This window comes from Nansenia antarctica (genome assembly GCF_963989245.1).
Source record: "Nansenia antarctica genome assembly, chromosome: 5".
Lineage (NCBI taxonomy): Eukaryota > Metazoa > Chordata > Actinopteri > Argentiniformes > Microstomatidae > Nansenia > Nansenia antarctica.
This window is the reverse complement of record NC_137690.1, coordinates 41,411,411-41,431,642: the sequence shown is the minus strand read 5'-3', so window position 1 is coordinate 41,431,642 and position 20,232 is coordinate 41,411,411. Positions and strand designations below refer to the sequence as shown.

Below are 20,232 nucleotides of genomic sequence, written 5' to 3'. Positions count from 1 at the left end.
CAAGGCACTAACTTTATGTCACGTACACTTAGGGAACTTTACGGTTTGTTGAACATTAAGGCGGTCCGAATGAGCGTGTATCACCCGGCCACCGACGGGCTGTGTGAGCGGTTCAATCGGCCGCTTAAGTCAATGGTCTGTAAGTTCATACACGAAGATAGTTGCAATTGGCATAAATGGTTAGACCCTCTGTTGTTTGCAGTGCGGGAAGTACCCCAGGCTTCCACAGGGTTTTCCCCCTTTGAACTGTTATATTGGCGTAAGCCCCGGGGCATCCTAGACATAATTAAAGAAAGCTGGGAGGAAGGGTCTAGTGATAGCAAAAATGCAATTCAGTACGTCCTGGACCTGCGCGCAAAGCTTCACTCACTAGGGAATATATCGCGGGAGCATTTGCGCGAGGCCCAGGAGCGACAAAAACGCCTGTACGACAGAGGGACTAGCCTACGCAATTTCACACCGGGAGACAAAGTCCTTGTACTGCTGCCTAGCTCTTACTCGCAAAGTGGCAAGGGCCATTCACGGTCACACGGCGAGTCGGATGTCGACTACGAGGTAGTGCGCTCGGACTGAGGGGGTAGCACGCAGATATACCATATGAATCTCCTTAAAAAATGTAATGAGGTGGTCCCTGTCTCCCTGGTTACGCTACTTCCTGAGAGAGATCAGATGATTGCCCAAAGGCAAACACGTATCTCTCTGCGAGCCACCGGGCGGACGTTGCGAAATTACAACATAGCTTCGCGGTTGTGTTGTCCCCCCTGCCCGGTCGTACTAGGCTCATAGAGCATCATATAGATACGCAACCGGGTGTTACGGTGCGTATACGGCCATATAGGCTGCCGGCTCACAAACGAGACATGGTGAACCGGGAATTAGAATCAATGCTAAAGCTGGCCGTGGTCGAGGAGTCGCACAGCAATTGGTGCAGCCCCATTGTGCTGGTAACTAAGCGCAATGGGACTGTACGTTTCTGTGTCGACAACAGACGGGTGAATTCTGTGTCTAAATTCGATGCCTACCCTATGCCCCGGATCGACGAGCTCCTGGACCGGCTTGGCACAGCTAAGTGGTACACCACATTGGATTGCACGAAGGGATACTGGCAGATACCACTATCGCCGGTGTCTTGGGAGAAAACTGCATTCTCTACCCCGCAGGGCTTATTCCAGTTCACTAGTCGCTTATTCCAGTTCCAGTCGCTGTCTCTCCAACAATGACATCAGCTGTCTCTGTCTCTCCCACAATGACCAATGCGGTCTCTGGCACCTCCACAGTATACGTCAAACCACCCATCAGAATGGATTTCCCTAAGTTCGGAGAACGCAGTGAGGCTACCGACGTCCTTAACTTCGTGGAACGGTGTGAGAACTTCTTGACTCTAAGTCCGATGTGAAGTTAATGGCCACCTTTTTAACCGTGCTGGTTGGTTCAGCAAAGAGCTGGTGGACGGTGCAGAAGAGCAAGATCCACAACTGGGGTGAGTTCAAAACGGCCTTCCTTGCTGCTTTTCTGAGAACTGACTATCTGGCTGAAGTGGAGGAAAGAGTTGGGTGATGGTACAAACTCAATCCATAAGAGATTTCGCCTATGTCTACAGAGCTCTCTGTCTGAAATGGAAGCCGGACATTGATGAAAATGAGCTGGTGCGCCGTATCCTGAGCAATTGCAACCCAAACCTTGCCAGCGGTATGAGAGGCACAGTTCACACTAGGGATGTCCCGATCCGATATTGATATCGCATATCGCCGCGATATCGGTCCTGAATGCTGGATCGCAGATCGCACCAGAAAAAAAATAGGCAGCGATCTGGGGCTCGCGATTCGGCATGTCACTCACGTGATGACAACAGTAGTAGTCAGTGGTCACGGGCATAAGAGTTGGCTAGTAGCTACCTGTGTGTAATGAGTCTGACAATGTCATGATGCTAGCTGGTGAAATCATAAACCATTTGCTTACATAATTTTTCGTTTGTTTACATAGTCTGAAACTACAGATGGTAAGCTTTCAAATGATGCGTCATACATTGAAATCGGGAAAAAATTCAAGACGACACGAGTATTTGAATGTTTGTTTGTATCAATGTTTTGCTCAACAATGGTGACTGCTAAAGACGCTGCTAACAGCTAGCTGCTAACGTTTCGTTCTAAAACTAAAGTATTGTAACGTCCCCACTTGGACAGTGGTTGAAATAATGACAGATAGCTTCTCTCATGTAATCTGTGCGTTTAATTGTAAACTATCTCATACACAACTTTCTTAGTTCACTGGAGCTCTCTCTCCCAACGGTCTCAACAACACACACAGCACCCGCCCCCCCCCCCCCCGTGACCTCCACCAATCACAGGGGTGCATTGGCACACAACACAGTAACAGTGCGAACATGAACATGAACTCAAGCATTAATGAACATTAATGAACAGGGTTGCTACACTATGTTTACAAGCCAGGTATCACTTACCGGTAGCCTCTGGCAACAGTGAATCCAACCCACAGATTATAAGTATTTAGTGATCGTTAAACTGTTGTATATTATATCGAGTGGTACTTTAAAACTTCCAAGTTAAAAAAGCAGATATTGTTGACACCCCTTCGATTCTGCGACTGGTTTCTGGTCTCACCAGCGGGCGTCTCTAGGCTACACTTTTAAAAAGGGTGCTATAATTGATTTGCAATTTGTAAGAGAAGATAAATAGAATAAAAACATGAAGGTACTAAAACTAGAAATCTGACAGTAACACATTTTTTTTCTACAATGCTGAATGCTGCAGTTTAAATTGTTTTAACTTTAAACCAGTTGGTCACTGAGTACTGCAGAGTACAGTTTTTGTTGCTTGAATAAAGGCTGGCCGTCTTTAATAGCCAACTGTTGTTGTGGACTATATACTGGGGAAGTATTTGTTATTATTCAGGAGTAAAACAATAAATACAAATATCGGATTGATATCGGTATCGCAGATACCTGAAGCCCAGGTATCGGTATCGGTAGTGAAAAAATGGGATCGGGACATCCCTAGTTCACACAGTAGACCAACTAGCTCAGCTTTTAGCATATATGCTCCTAGATTGTGGAACACCCTACCTGAGGGCGTGAGGTTGTCTAAAACTCAGGACATTTTTAAGCGTGACCTCAAAACCTACTTATTCAATGTCGCCTTTTGATACTAAGGGAGACATTGGACATTATAGAACTAGGATCACTAGGCCATTACACCATACTCGTGTTTTGAGATTTGTGTTGACAGGAAAATGGACCCGGGTGCTGATGAGGCACTGTCAGCTCCAAATAGTACCTAGAGCAGTACTGGAACCGGTACAAGGGTGTACCAGGACCACCATCAGGTTGTATTGCTGTCATCTTTATTGTCTTTATTGTGTTGTTGCATCATAACTGTGCTTAAGATTCTCTTTTGGCAGGACCTGTGACCATCCGGATGCAGAACGATGCAAACATAACACTACATTTATGGACAGTGTGTACGCCGATAATATGCAAGGAATTTTTCCTGGATACATGGTGTACAGGTTTTTGCCCTTGCTTGCTTGCTTTGTGCCGGTGGTCCTTGGCCTCCCCTTGGGGACCGATGGGTACTGGTAGGCAAACTGGCTAGTAGTCGCTCTATTGGTAGAGGGCTGCAAGGGAATTTTTCCTGGCTACATAGTATACAGGTTTTTACTTTTGCCTGCTCGCGGCTCTGTCAGTATTGATTGATTGATTGACTGATTGACTGAACATTTTCATTGTGTGAAGCGCATTGAGTTGCATCTTGTAAGAAATGCGCTATACAAAAAAAATTTGATTTGATTTGATTTGATTAGTAAAAGTGGGGTCAATGATCGACCCCACTGCCAAAAAAGACTACTGGGCCAAAGTCAAAAGCCAGCCCGTGCCCGACAATGTGCGCACCTCAAAGACACCCCCACCAAAGAGTGCTGCAGACCTTGTTGTAGTACAACACAAAACCCCCAGTGACAAAGTCCCTTCTCTCCTGTTGGTTCCCATCAGGCTATGGGGGAGACAAGAAGGAGCCGTGCTGGACACTGGAAGCACCTACTCTCTGATGCAGGAATGGCTGTGGAAGAAGATATCCAAACCTCATGAGCAGCTCCGGACCTGCAGAGAGAAGAGCTTTATCCTAGCTGACGGGAAGAGTAACTCCGCTCTAGGAAATATCCAGCTGGTGTGTGGCACGGAACTATGTGGACACTGGAGACCTATGTCATGGATGACAATTAACTTGTTTTCCCGATCATTCTCGGCTTGGACTTTCTGGAGAAAACCTCCACCCAAATCAACATGGGAAACCAAACCTATGGAGTGTCGATGTCAGAAGGGACTACCTACTTCCCATTGAATGAAGAGCCGAGCAATCAAACCTGGAGCGCAGCTAATGTGTCCAACATCAACCTGTACACAAGGGGTTCCATCTGTCCAACTCAATGAAGGCATGGACCCTAGCACCATGCTGGAACAATGGAGGGAACATCCCGAACACCTGTACCCGCTGTTCCACTCCTGGCCTGGGGTGTGTTCAGGTAAGGTGGGGAAGACCACCATGACGACACATGAAAACCACACAACAGACGAAGTACCAGTGCGATGCAAAGCGTATTGGGTGTCCCCCCATGAAGAATAACATCATTAAAGAGCACATTGACAAAATGTTAGCCGACAACATCATTGAACCTTCTCAGTCTCCTTGGTCAGCCCCAATAGTGCTCGTTGGAAAGACAGACGGATCATTATGTTTCTGCATCGACTATTGAGGACTGAACACAAAAACCCAACTGGATGCATATCCGATGCCAATCCTACATGACATCCTGGAGTCGTTACATGGAGCCACCTGCTTCAGCACCCTCGATCTCAAGTCTGGATATTGGGGTAGTGGTGGTCTAGTGGATAGTGAGTTGGACTTGTGATCGGAAGGTTGTGAGTTCAAATCCCGCCTGAAACCACACCACTACTAGTGTGCCCTTGAGTAAGGCACTTAGCCCTCAGTTACTCCAGGGGGAATGTCCCTGTAATTCGTAATTGTAAGTCGCTTTGGATTAAAAGCGTCTGCTAAATGGCAAAATTATTATTAAAAATGATTAATTAAAATTATATTGGCAGGTCACCATGGACGCCAATAGCAAAGCCAAGACAGCTGTTGCCACACCCTTTGGTCTATACCAATTCTGAGTCACGCCTTTCGGGCTCAAGAACGCTGCCGCAACCTTTCAGCGGTTGATGGAAAGGGTGCTGGGGGAGTTAAGAGGAGTGCTCTTTTGTCTATATTGATGACATCATCGTTTTCTCCCCAGACCCAGAGCAACACATCAAAGACCTTGAAGCGGTGTTGCCAACCTCTCTCTGAATCTGAAGAAATGCCACTTCTTTAAGGATCAGCTGAAATTCCTCGGACACGTTGTGTCAAAGAAAGGGGTGGAGGTGCCCCGCGATGGTGTAGCGGTCTAAGCACTGGCCACTAGTGCATGCTGCCCACCGGGGACTGGGTTCGAATCCCAGCTCGCCAGATCCGGATATGGCTGGGGCACACACGGGGAGCGGCATATTGGGCGGCCGCTCCCGAGGGCGGTATAGGAGTATTTCCGGACAAGGATCCGTCGCGCAACAGCGCCCCCGGGGTGCCGGAATAACAGGTGCTGGGCTCGAGGAGCCAGTCAGCTAGTCTGCCTGGCGGCCTCTTCTGGGACTGCCGGCCACGGGGTCGTGCGGCGGATCCTTCGCAATAGGCAGGGGATAATTGGATGCTAGGTTGGGTTCAATTGGCTACCAAATTGGGTGAAAAGGGGATAACATTTATTTTATTTTTTTTTATAAATAAATAAAAGAAAGGGGTGGAGATGGATCCGGAGAAGATGGCAGCTGTCGTCAGTTACCCTACTCCAAGTGACCTGAAGACCCTGCAGAGGTTTTTAGGGATGGTGGGATGGTACCCACTTTGCCGACCTTACCGCCCCCTTGAATCATTTGAAGAAGAAGGGTGTGATCTGGATATGGACAAAGGAGTGTCAGGAAAGTATGGAGAAACGGAAGATGGCCCTTCAGAGCCCTACCATAAAGGCTGTCTGAACACGGTGCCTGATGCACTCTCAAGATCAGTGAACTTGTCCCAAAGAGATTATCCAAAAGCTCCTGCACCATGCCTAGCCATGACGGCTAGAGACACCGCCGACTTGCCAACTTCTCTCTAAGAAATCGCACATGCTCAAAAACATCACGAGAGAACTAGCAAATGGTGCGCAGAAGCGTCCACAAACAGACCCGACCGGATTGTATTTGAGATACACCAGGATGTGCTGTATCGGACCATACCAGTCAAAGATCAAGGAGCTCGATACCAGCTGGTGGTCCCAGAAAGTTTAATCAGTCCATTCCTGAATTACTTCCATGACAACCCCCTAGGTGCCCACTTGGGCCGTCTCAAAACCTTGCTGAGGATTCTGGAGGTGGCTTGGTGGCCTACTGTGAGGAAGGACACCTGGCAGCATGTCAAATGTTGCTCAGTCTGCCAGCAGTATAAGCCAGAAAACCGGAAACCCCAGGGCTTTATCTAGCAAACCCGGGTAGAAGCACCGGGTGAAATGCTTGGAGTGGATTACATGGGACCCCTTCCAAGGAGCAAGAAAGGGAATGTGTACCTTCTGGTGGTCATTGACTACTACACCAAGTGGGTAGAGCTGTTTCCCCTCAAAGACAGCAAGACCCGGCTGCTTTGTCAAGTTCTCAGAGGGGAGATCTTCACCCGTTGGGGTGTGTCTAAGTACATCCTGTCTGACAGAGGCCCCCAATTCACCAGCCAACTCCTGGCGGAACTTTACAGCTGGGGAGTGACACCCAAGCTCAACCCAGCTACCATCCTCAAACCATTCTGACCGAACGCGTCAACCATGATGGCTTCGTTTGTGGGCGATCGACACCAGGAATGGGACAAATGGCTACCAGAGTTCAGATTTGCCATCAATACCGCCAAACATGAGACGACAGGGTGAACCCCGGCCGAGTTAGCCCTGGGAAGGAACTTGAAAGGGCCCCTAGAATGTCTCATCGATAATGGCCCTCCTCCACACCATCCGCAGTATTCCATGATGGAAAGACAACATCAAATGGAGAAGGAGGTTAGACACAGAATGGGAGTGGCTAGACAAAGACAAGCTAAGTACTATAATGCTCATAGGAGACCAGTGCAGTTCCTTGAGGGTGACTTAGTCTGGGTCAGGGCACATCCCCAGTCTGATGCAGCAGCAAAGTTTTCGTCCAAGCTAGTGCCTAGATGGTCAGGTCCAGCTGTAGTGACAAAGAAACTAGGACCAGTTAACTTTAGAGTCAGATGGGGGGGCCAAGCAAAGAGAGAAGACATAGTCAATGTAGTCAACCTGAAGCCGTACTTTGGGTTTCCGCCCCACATGCCGCTGGCTGGGGGGGAGGGGGATCTGTGACAAAGCGGTTTATTAGTCTATCTATCAGTATTTGCCCCATGCTGCTAGGCCCCAGGCATGACTGGTATGAAAAATTAGAAAGCCATGAAGTGTTTTTCTGTTATTATTTTCCTAGTTTTGTGATACATAATGTCTTCTTGTTTTGGGGGACTGTCTCTTTAAATGACCTGTCAAAGGGCTCTGGCGCAGGTGAAGAGACTTGTATTAATGAAGGTTCACCAGAGAAGGAGAGGACAAGCTAGAGAACAGGTTTTTGTTCTAGACAGTCCTGGTCGACCAAAAATAAATGTTTTTGCTGTTGGTTTTGAACCAAAGATAGGGCCTGTAAAACTCCTGTATTTGCGCATTGCGTTGGAGAAGAGAGCGGCACTCACGCTGTGGAATATACTTTCCCTGTGGATTATATATTTTGAACCTACCGTGCCGCTGAGGACGGACCACGTCAATCGGGTGAGCCAATCCATTGCGGTTTTGCCAAAAATGTTTGCCTCTGGGGATTCAAGGAATGGATTTGAACTAATAATTTAGAGGAGTGAACTTTGGACTTTGGTTGGGACATTTTTGGGGTTAAATTAATTGACTGTGAAAAAAAGAAACATTCTAAAATCCTGTAATCATTTTGAAGGGCCTACTTTATAATTATTGAGAAATTCAGTTTATTATTATTGCTGAAGGAGTGAAGTGAATGTATTATTATTAATTTAATTTAATTAATTGTTTATTGTGTTGTTGAAACCCTAAACATTTTCGAATACAGATATTATTTACATTGAAGTTACGGGGTCTGCCTTTTTATCTATTGTGCCTATATTTACAGTACTTGAAGACACTTTGATGTTGTTCTATTTAAACCCTTTTTGTGATAACACAGCCGTTTCCCATTAGTAGGAGGGGGAGTGTTATAGTACCTAGATGACATTGTCATCTATGGGGACACCTGGTCGCAGCATATGCAGAGAGTGGCCGCGGTGCTACAGTCGATACTGCCTCAGGGCAGGCGGGGCTGACGGCTAACCCGGCGAAGTGCGTGATGGGGCGGGGGGAGATCCGGTATCTGGGGTACAACCAGGGGGGCGGGGAGGTGCGGCCACAGGTGGGTAAAACCACCGCGATCGCTGCCGCCCAGGACCTGGAAGGACATGAGGTGGTTCCTGGGACTGGCCAGCTCTGAAAACTGTGGCACAAACTTCCGGTATTAGCTGGCCAGTCCCAGGAAGCAACTCACGTCTTTCCAGGTCCTGGGCAGCGGCGATCGGATAGAGGGTTGGGGGCGGTGCTGACCCAGCGGGTGGAGGGGGCCAACCCAGGGTTTCCGTTAACCGGTAATTACCGGTCTTTGTCCGGTAAAATGTGTTGAAGTCCGACATATTTAAACCTCTTCGGTCATAATGTCCGGTGAAAATGATTCCCTCTAAGCACAATTTGAATACAATTCGCTATAGTGTAATTGTCACATTCTGATTCCTTCTATATTAAAAATATGAATATATAGGCTATGTTTGTAATGTACTTGACAGACACGGACACACCTTTTTATTTCTGGTTGCTGGACGCGACCTACGGCAACTCCGTTGGGACACGACGGATACAGAAAGCGAATCGCATCAGTGTGTTAGTGTGGTGTAGTGAGACAACACACAGTATGTTACAATGTTGTGTCTTGTTCTCTCTAACTTACAAGATACACTTTATAAGTACCACACTACTAGTGGCCAAAAAGTCTCGAGGGTTCCGAGTTAAATGGAAAGAAAATGTCCCCTGGCTGCGTTTAGATGGGGAAGGAAAAATGTTCTGCTCACCGTGCAAAAAATCGGGGAGGAATAACGGATTCACGAGAGGAGCAACGAATATGAGAATGTTGTACTTTTCAATAAAATGTTATAAATCTAGACATTGTGGTATTTCTTTATATACGTATCCCAGCCTGCCTACGAATTGTTTCTCAATAAACAGTTATGTTCTCCTCATTGTCATACTCCCGAGTGCGATTAAGTATGATTTGACAGGCAGCGAGACCTGGTTATAGAAATGACGTTGTTTTATTGATGAAAAAGGGTAAAACTGGAAAGAGAAAATAGAAAACTCACATTAATCCCAAACAATTTAACAGACTTCAGTTAACGTAATGTGGAGTCCGTTCATTGATCGATGCAGTCTGTTCAGTTCCCAGTGTGGCGCGCGTTCAGCGCTGGACATATGGCATAGCGCATGCGAATCATGAAAGCCTATTATTATATTTATTATATAGCTCGCATCTAATCGTATCGGATGAGAAATAGACATTAAACGGCATATATAGGCTAGGCTACACAACAGTAATCACCGCGACAAACAGCTATATTATATTTTAATATGATGACCGGAATATCTCCCGTTTGTCCGGTAAATTGAAATCTTCCCGGACACGTTGACCGGCGCCAATTTTTTCTAACGGAAACCCTGGGCCAACCACCCGGTGCTGTACCTGAGCGGAGCGGGAGGGCAGGTACAGCACAGTGGAGAAGGACTGCCTGGCCATCAGGTGAGCAGTTGGCGCTCTCCGGTACTACCTGCTGGGACGCGTGTTCACACATACTCCGACCATGCTCCCCTACAGTGGCTCCACCGCATGGAGGACTCCAACGCGAGGAAACTATTATTGTCCCGTGTCGGGGACAGCTGAATAAACGGGCAGTGCCCAGACCCAAACCTCTGTGTCGACCTCCCCCTGTGCCTGAATCTGCTACATAGAGGTTAGGGTAAGAGTAGAGGCTAGGATAAAGGTTAAGGTTTAGGGTAAGAGTAGAGGTAAGGGTAAAGGTTAAGGTTTAGGGTAAGAGTAGAGGTTAGGTAAGAGTAGAGGTTAGGGTAAGAGTAGAGGTTAGGGTAAAGGTTAAGGTTTAGGGTAAGAGTAGAGGTTAGGGTAAGAGTAGAGGTTAGGGTAAGAGTAGAGGTTATGGCTAGGGTTAGGTTTTGAGTTAAGTTTAGGATAATAGTTATCTAGGTAAGCTATACCTGGGGCAAATATTTCAGAAACGTTCAAATACTAGAACTACACAAACTGTCCCAGTCAAACACTTAATACAAACACTGAATTTAATCAAATAGTGTGGAGCTAGGCAGGGACTAAAGACAGATCTTGACTACATGTAGGTGTGCAGAACAAGAATGTGTTGCAATTCATGACTGCCTTGGCCATTGTTTAGGCTACACAACACATGTGAGTAGAGGGCCCAGCTAATTACATAGGCGCATAAACTTCAGTCAAACATTAGCATCAGCTGACGTTGTTTACACCTTTACCTCCTCCTCTGTCCACAAAAATGAAGTTGTGTTAGGTTTGAATGATGTTTTCATAATGATAAATGATATAAATGTTTTAAAGAGGACACATTTTGTCCTATTTTGCGATGTAGGCTCCAACCTTGTGCTGGTTGCTGCCGCACAGACATACAAGCTCACCCCCTGTCCACTCCTTATCTTCTGTCCCAGCCTGGGTAGTTTAACTTCCTGACATTGTGTTGAGAGGGGCCCAGCTTTTGTTTGTGTTGGGCTGTACATTTCCATGAAACTGCTTACATTCCCAGGTTACTGTTTATGCTAACGCTGTAAAACTGCCTCCCACTTTTCCATGTGTGTTCTCAGCAATGTGGGCTTCCTCACAAAGCTGGCCCCCCTGTACGTATGTCTTTGTGTGTTTGGGAATAAAATGACTGGCTCGGAGGAGGAAAGATTAGTGTGAATCTAGGGTCTCTCGCAGGAGAGGCCTTTAGATTCATTCTCCTTGCAAGTAAATAAGAATCATGATTGAGCCCGGGTCTCTTTGTTGTTTAAAGTCTACTACGGTCTGTTTGAACTAGCGATGGGTTAGCATGGCCTGCTTTACAACCAGGCTGATCAGAATATAGCATTTAACCCTATTAGAACCGAACAAGTTGACTTTGAACGGCTCATATTTGAGTGACACCAACTACAAGTGATGTTTCTTTGGGTGCATACTGCCGTTTCAATCAGGGTTGCTGGTGACAGCCCAAAAAGGTGACACATAATTGTTTTGCCTGAAAAAGAAGAAAACGATCAATGCGCAGCTAACCTTAGAGGCAGTGGCGGACTGGCCACCGGGCAAGCCTGGCAAATGCCAGGAGGGCCGCGAGACTCTGGGACGCTCAGAATGTATTATATAAAAAATTGATATATATTAATAATAATTAATAACTTATTTCAGCAGACCGCGGACCAAAACATTTGATATCGGCCGGGCCATCCACACAGTTCTGCATCGCGGATGCCCAGGGCCCTAAACCAATAGGAGCAGAGTTCCCCTATGGGGCGGAGCTCCACGATATAGAACTGTAAACCAATAGGAGCAGAGCTTTATGTAGCGGGGTAAACCAATTAGGGCTGCCACAAACAATTATTTTCATAGTCGACTAGTCACCGATTATTTTAACGATTAGTCGACTAATCGGATCATAAATTACAGCTTATCGCACAATTACTCAATCGCTCTTATTTAGCTATCATCTTCTAAATCAGCTTCTAAATTTAGCTTGAAGTTGTTAGTTGTTGTTGTAGGCATGTGCTAACTAAAAATAAAGACAATTAAAATGATTGTTCACTCAAAAATAGATATTTTTATGAACTTTGCAGATTTATTTCTGGCATCACTTGCATGTAATGTAATGTAAAGAGTAGTAGAGGGTGCAAACTGCTGAGTAAAATGAGGTAGGCTAGGCACTAGGCAACCAAAAGAATACAAAAACAAAAATAAATACTTGTACAGAGTACAAAAGTTTTGCTTTGCTTCACTCATCTCATAGTAGAACGCGCCTTCTTAGCACTGTAACGTTAAGACAACATTTTTAGCTATTTGATAAGTATCGCTTTGATGGCAACGTAAAATAATGTAAGAAGGCTTTTAACGTAACGATATCGTTAGCCAATAACAAGCTAACTAGCTTACCGAGACGAGCCATCGTCTTCCTCGTCATCTGCCACAACGTGCTTCCTTTTTAGATGCTCGCGCATCATAGACGTGCTGCCATGATAAGCGAGTTCAGCTTTGCAAATTTTACATTTTACATTCTTTTTTTCAACGTTGTGGTTGAAATGCTCCCACACTTTAGAGGTACGAGGACAGGAAGACATTTCTCTGTTTGTTTTTCCGGGGAAGTCACGTGTGCCCCGGATGACCGACACTGCGCATGTACACCAAAGACACTGGGAGACGCTAGCCAGTGGCAGCTTCAGGGAAGAAAAACGAATGCTTATCGAATGAAATGAATGGTCTTTATTGTCATTGATATAGTACAGGTACCAAACAACGACATTTGGGAGGGGGGGGCTCCCCTGGTGCTAGGCAAAAAAAAAAAAAAAAAAAACGCTTATTTCAGCTCCAAAAAAACATGCGACTACGGCGATTACCAAATATGTCGGCGACGATTTTGGTAGTCGACGTCGTCGTGACTAGTCGACTAATCGTGGCAGCCTTAAAACCAATAGGAGCAGAGCTTTAGGTAGCGGGGTAAACCAATAGGAGCAGGGCTTTAGGTAGCGGGGTAAACCAATAGGAGCAGAGCTTTAGGTAGCGGGGTAAACCAATAGGAGCAGAGCTCCCCTATGGGGCTCCGCTCCACTCATAGAACTGGAGTATCTCCATAACTATCGTAGTCAGCTCTGTATCGCCAGTGGACACGCACCTCATGTCATCATTCCGTTTATAACAGCAGTTAACGTTACACTGCTTTCATTTTCAGAATGGGGGAATTTGATGAGAGCGATGCAGTTAATGTGCAACAACTGGATGCAGCGAGCAAGTGTAGTTGGAAGTAGGAATGCACCGAAATTCGCATGTATTGGACCGAAAATAGCTCAAAAAAGTACATTCGGTGTGAAAAGGCTATTGAAAGAGATATTGACTGATGACTGCCTACTGATAATACATATAATTAAAGCAAACATGTCGGTAGTTTGGCATCTGTCCTCTGACTTTTTATGTTAACAATCCGTGTTGCGTGTTGCGTTTGGAAATAGGGCTGTTGTGTCGCAAATGCCAGGGCTGTTTTTTGATCCCAGTCCGCCCCTGCTTAGAGGAGAACGGAGGGGTGGGGGGGAGGATAGAACTAGCACTAATGGTGCTAAATGGATATCGCTAGCACTAACGGTGGTCTAACAATGATGCACGTGTAAGTAGCGGCAGCCCTGACCTTAACACCTGCATGATTACTTCGAAAACAGATAAAAGTTATTTAAAGAGCAGAAGAGTTTAGCAGTTTTTGTGCAGATCTACATTTAGCAGAAAGGTGACATGTTTGCACCCCTGGAATGAAGAGGTGTGTTTGGATGTGTGTGTGTGTGTGTGTGTGTGTGTGTGTGTGTGTGTGTGTGTGTGTGTGTGTGTGTGTGTGTGTGTGTGTGTGTGTGTGTGTGTGTGTGTGTGTGTGTGTGTGCATGTGCATGTGCGTGTGTGTGTGTGTGTGTGCATGTCCCAAACTTTTTCGTCTCACGACCCCAAATTGACAACAATCATTTCCTGTAACCCCAACATCTTGATTGCAGGCTATGCCAAAATATAATAATGCGTCCAAGTGTATTCTAATCACCTAAAATATGCTATACTCTAAACCCCAAATCACTGTAATATAGATTACAGGTGCATTACACAGACAATGTCTGGCAACTGCTGTCCAAAACGGCTAATACATTCCTCTCAGTCTATCTATGAAACGAGGCCAGATCACTCATGATGAATCTCACAGGACAAAAACTACATTACTATTTCTCACTCAATTCAATTAGAACACACTGGGTTAGAACACACTGGGTTAGAACACACTGGGTTAGAACACACTGGGTTTGTTCCACAGGAACAGTACAACTATCTGCTTTACCAATGTTTTTCTGGGCAGGAATAAGTGTGCACTCTGATCAATAACGTCATGGATTTATACCTCAGTCATTCAGTTGGCGACTGTGGGACAGACGTTTGACAACTAGAGGTTAACCTAGTGACTGTGGCTGCCCGTCTGGTGTTGAGGTCGAGCATTGTCCTTCATGGACCATTTTTACTTTTTGGATGCTTACAAGCATATGAACATATTTGCAGCTAGAAATAAATGTTGAATATTCATGTTTACATGTTTTGTGTGGCCATAGAGAGCAGCAAAACTACACAATTCACCATTATACTTTACTATTCTTTGCCCTTTGCACTACTGCTGTTTACAATACCACCTTTGCACATACCACTTTGCCTCTTTTATACATCTGTACATTACGTACTGTACATAAGCTACCTTAACTGTACATAGCTCATAGCTATATATACCTCTTAACTATAACCTCTTTTTATATCATGTTTTATATCACTATTTGCACTTAGATGCTGAACTGCATTTTGTTGTCTGGATCTTGTACTCTGCAATGACAATGATGTTGAATCTAATCTAATTAAGCTGCGAAGCTTCCAGAATGAATGAATACATTAATTAATACATTCACAGAGCCTTGATCATGTTTAATAAGCCCCTCCAGGATTTTCCGTTTCTGCGATTGCGTAATTCAATGCCAAATCAACCGGATTTTTGAACATCAACAGATTTTTGCATTTTCACCACATGTGAAGCTGATGGTGGATGACTGACAATCCATCCATCTAAATTTCCTAAAGAAATATAAACTAAAGACCAAAACTACTTCCAAATGTTTTACATACCAGTGGGGGCCAGCTGTTTGGTACTCTGTGCAGCATAGTGCTAGAACACAAGAGGGTCATCAATCTTATATGGCATTTTATTGCTTTACGTGAAAATATGTGTGTTTAAAGCCACACAGACACTGCAAGAACTTAAGCCACAAATTTGCCACCAGCCACGTTCTAGTTCAGCTGGGGCACTTGAAGCTGTCTATCAGGTGGCAGGACAGGTGACAGGTCACAGGTAACAGGTAACAGGTGACAGGTGACAGGACAGCTGTCCATCATGTCAATTTTTGGTATTTTTATGTTATGGTCATTTAAAGGCAGAGAGCTATACTGAGCGAAGTCATCCAATTATGCTTAAATGTATTACAATATCCACCTAATACATGGTTAAACCTACCTGATAGTTCTGACTGAGCTGCAGTTAATGTCTTTACCTGCACAGTCAGAGTTGGTCCAAGTGCATGAAGAGAAGCCACCATCACGTCCGTTTTTAATTCAGATTTTTTGTTTTTCGCCAGCACCTTTGTACTCCAATAGTGTGAGAGGTTGCTATGAGGCAATTTAAGAAAGTCAACCAATGGGAATCCAGGATGGTGTAAACAATGGCAATGCACAAATTGTGTTTGAGCCATAGAACTACATAATACATTCTAATTCTAGGTTTGGAATGAAATTGGCTGATAGATTGGGTTCGGCTCGAGGCCACCAAATAGAGAGGGGTCCACCTGCAGTGTGGTCTGATGCCTGTGAGGTGGGGTGGAGAAGAGTGCACATGTGCAGACCGCTAGTCAAAGACAGCACTGTGATGTAGGGCTGCCACAAACGATTATTTTCATAGTCGACTAGCCACCGATTATTTTAACGATTAGTCGACTAATCGGATCATAAATTACAGCTTATCGCACAATTACTCAATCGCTCTTATTTAGCTATCATCTTCTAAATCAGCTTCTAAATTTTGCTTGAAGTTGTTAGTTGTTATTGTTGTAGGCATGTGCTAACTAAAAATAAAGACAATTAAAATGATTGTTCACTCAAAAATAGATATTTTAATGAACTTTGCAGATTTATTTCTGGCATCACTTGCATGTAATGTAATGTAAAGAGTAGTAGAGGGTGCAAACTGCTGAGTAAAATGAGGTAGGCTAGGCACTAGGCAACCAAAAGAATACAAAAACAAAAATAAATACTTGTACAGAGTACAAAAGTTTTGCTTTGCTTCTCTCATCTCATAGTAGAACGCGCCTTCTTAGCACTGTAACGTTAAGACAACATTTTTAGCTATTTGATAAGTATCGCTTTGATGACAACGTAAAATCATGTAAGAAGGCTTTTAACGTAACGATATCGTTAGCCAATAACAAGCTAACTAGCTTACCGAGACGAGCCATCGTCTTCCTCGTCATCTGCCACAACGTGCTTCTTTTTTAGATGCGCGCGCATCATAGACGTGCTGCCATGATAAGCGAGTTCAGCTTTGCAAATTTTACATTTTACATTCTTTTTTTCAACGTTGTGGTTGAAATGCTCCCACACTTTGGTACGAGGACAGGAAGACATTTCTCTGTTTGTTTTTCCGGGGAAGTCACGTGTGCCCCGGATGACCGACACTGCGCATGTACATCAAAGACACTGGGAGACGCTAGCCAGTGGCAGCTTCAGGGAAGAAAAACGAATGCTTATCGAATGAAATGAATGGTCTTTATTGTCATTGATATAGTACAGGTACCAAACAACGACATTTGGGAGGGGGGGCTCCCCTGGTGCTAAAAATAAAATAAAAAACGCTTATTTCAGCTCCCAAAAAACATGCGACGACGTCGATTACCAAATGTCGGTGACGATTTTGGTAGTCGACGTCGTCGCGACTAGTCGACTAATCGTGGCAGCCCTACTGTGATGTTTGTGCCACTTCAAGCAGGTTTCATCTGTAGTTCCTCAAACAACATGTAAAATAGGTATGTAAAGGTATGTAAAATATGTATGTAAAATATGTATGTAAAGATAGGTATGTAAATAGGTATGTAAAGGTATGTAAAGGTATGTAAAGGTATGTAAAATAGGTATGTAAAGGTATGTAAAGGTATGTAAAGATATGTAAAATAGGTATGTAAAGGTATGTAAAGGTATGTAAAATAGGTATGTACCTCGACACCAGCAGAGACAGAAAAGAGAAAATGGGTGAGTCCACCCCCTAGAATAGCCCTGACTGTAACAACATGTCCCCTAGAACAGCCCTGACTGTAACAACATGTTTCCTAGAACAGCCCTGACTGTAACAACATGTCCCCTAGAACAGCCCTGACTGTAACAACATGTTTCCTAGAACAGCCCTGACTGTAACATCATGTCCCCTAGAACAGCCCTGACTGTAACAACATGTTTCCTAGAACAGCCCTGACTGTAACAACATGTCCCCTAGAACAGCCCTGACTGTAACAACATGTTTCCTAGAACAGCCCTGACTGTAACAACATGTCCCCGAGAACAGCCCTGACTGTAACAACATGTTTGTGTGCAAACCAAGTGTCGGGTAGGAAACTGCATTTTAGGAAGCCCTTTTATCAACCTAAACAGTGTTCGTAAATGAAATATTTCTTTCAAGGGATCTCTACTGATTAAACATAGTCATTAACATTATTAGGAAGCATTTAGAAAGTTGTTACATACTGGACCTTTAACATAGGTCCCTATACAAAATGTTACATCTGACTACTACTATGTTACCCTCTTATTAATATGAATCAATAGTAGGCCTACTACTGTCAACTAGTAAGTGTAAACGATGAATGAATACTTCTACTACTTCTACTACTGCATCTACTGTTTCATTATCGTGTCCTTATTGTGCTACTAGAAAATCTAGCACTGTAAAACGAACTCCCATCACCCTCAGCTGATTGGTACACGACTCGTAACTTGCTGCTTCAAATACTCTCACCTCAATTCCACGACCCCTCACCATTGGGCAATTCCGATGTCTAAAAATACACTCAATGTGCAGTGCAGTGGCTGGCGTAAGATTAAGTAAAACACCCGAGGCTTTGCCTGCTACAACTGTTCACAGTATAGGGGTCAGGGTGGTCTTTTTGGTATCCGTATTGAATGATAACCGTCTCATTCGCATGATAACCAACACTAAGTGGGTTTTAAATAATTAGATCACATGCATGACAGTCATCTGAATGAGAAGGCCACATGATTCTATTAGTTGAACAGCCTGTCTCACAGACACTTTCCCCTCACCCGACGGTTCGGATACAGTGCATATTAGACGCGCAACATTTGGACGGCACTTGTCCATCCACAACGACAGAAATAGTCTTTAATTGACACAGCAGAATCACGACGCTGCACTAGTTCTCATACCTTTGCGACAGACTCACACAACCTGTGCTCTGGGTACTTCCTCACTCTCTGGTGATGAGGCAGAGAGAGGGAAGAGATGCTATATCTTACCTTGCGAAGAGACATAGGACATGGTCCAAAGGCATCTGAGTCAGACTTTCCAATCTCAGCGGTATGGCAATCCCGTTTTAGAAGACGGCTACATGAACTATGCAGGAAACGTTAACCCGACAAAACACTAAAGCGGTAGGGACAAAAATCACTCGGTCCATCTCTGTTGAAAGACATTTCCCGACGATTAAGTCCATTTAATAACATAAATGCATGTAGTCACATAAGGGTTGACTATATATCACACGAGATGGAGTGTGTGGGAGAAAGCAAGAGGTGGAGCGTGAGCGATTGCGTGTGCATTAGTAAGTGCAAGTATCTTTAACGTCTCTGCCCCAATGATCACAAGAATGATGCCTATCTCTGTCCACTGGAAATGTAGTCACCGCTTGGAACTCTTTCCTCGTTTTCCGAAGGCGCACTCACCAAATGCACTCTTGGCACACACTCACACCGGCGCGCGCACACTTTCAACTACGGTTGCACGGGAGAGGAGGAACGGAGTTAATGACTACTAACAGTGGAAGAGGAGAGTTCATGAACCCTAACCGTACCGTGAAATATTTCACCTATTTGTATTCCCCCATCTTGATGATGCATGGAAGTCATTTATGTTTTTAGCCCTAATGATGATGATGCTCCATATCTGTCAACTGACTTGTTTATCCGACCAACCAATTAGGCCTAGGCCTATACACCAAAAAAAGCATGGTTGGTTCGGTAGCTGCATCCCCGGAGTAGTGGGCGTGTCGAATGTGTGTGCGGGGGTGTGTGCGTTTGGAGAGCGCGCTTAAACTCTTTTGATTGAGCGCCATTCCTAATTGATTAAAATCCCTCTTCATTGATTGCCATTCATGATCTCTGTCCATGGTGCTTATAGTGCTCTGTCCATAGGGAATAGTGGGTGGAATAACATGGAGCATACCGTATATGTAATATCAAATATTTTTAATATATAGTTGTTTTTTTGCATATTAATGTTGTGACATGATTCCGGCTGGGCTAGGCTCGGGTGTGAGGTGACGGAGCTGTTTCATTGGATACTCTTGCGTGGCTGTGTATAATAACTCGCAGCACACCTACTGCTCTCTCTGCTCTAGGAATAGTATCCACACGTCCATGCGTTACAATGAGCCTGTCCTCTGATTTCTACCTCCATCTGCTAGGCAGACATGCCATTGTTCTGTCATTCCCTTGCTTCACCTAAGGCCTACCTGCTGTATATTAACAAAAAAAATGCTTCCTTCTTCAAGCATTATGACTGCCAATGGCCCTGGCCAATGTTTTCAGCAAGACAACGTTATGAATAATCATGCATGCTTGTAAGTGTGCAAATAACTCCCCTCTAGATTTTCTTAAAATAGGCCTACAGAATTTTGTTCTTAAAAAAAAACACAAACAAAAAACCATGTTGTGTAAATCCAGCTTTTCCGTGGTGTTTTTAGCAGGTGTATTGGGGAATGGATGTTGGTGTGCCGTAACATCCCGTGAAAGGGATTTGTCCAAGCACCTTGACACACATCACAACTGTTACGTACCAGAAGACAAGAAACACTATTAAAACTATTGATGCTCATTGATACTCAAAATACCGCTTCACAGTCAGCATTTATAGAAAATAATATCCATTTATTTTGCAGAAACAG

General features: G+C 44.6%; 1 protein-coding gene across 1 annotated transcript in view; it reads right to left on the bottom strand.

Annotated features, from left to right (window-relative positions):
* syngap1a (synaptic Ras GTPase activating protein 1a) overlaps positions 1-18,608 on the bottom strand; it is a gene marked incomplete at both ends in the record, with an annotated part of 173,778 nt that extends 155,170 nt beyond the window's left edge. Inside the window, one exon of the mRNA XM_080531626.1 lies at positions 18,587-18,608. Coding sequence (XP_080387752.1) covers positions 18,587-18,608 — 22 coding nt within the window. The remainder of the gene's footprint in view (positions 1-18,586) is intronic.
* Between the last annotated feature and the right edge of the window lie 1,624 nt (positions 18,609-20,232).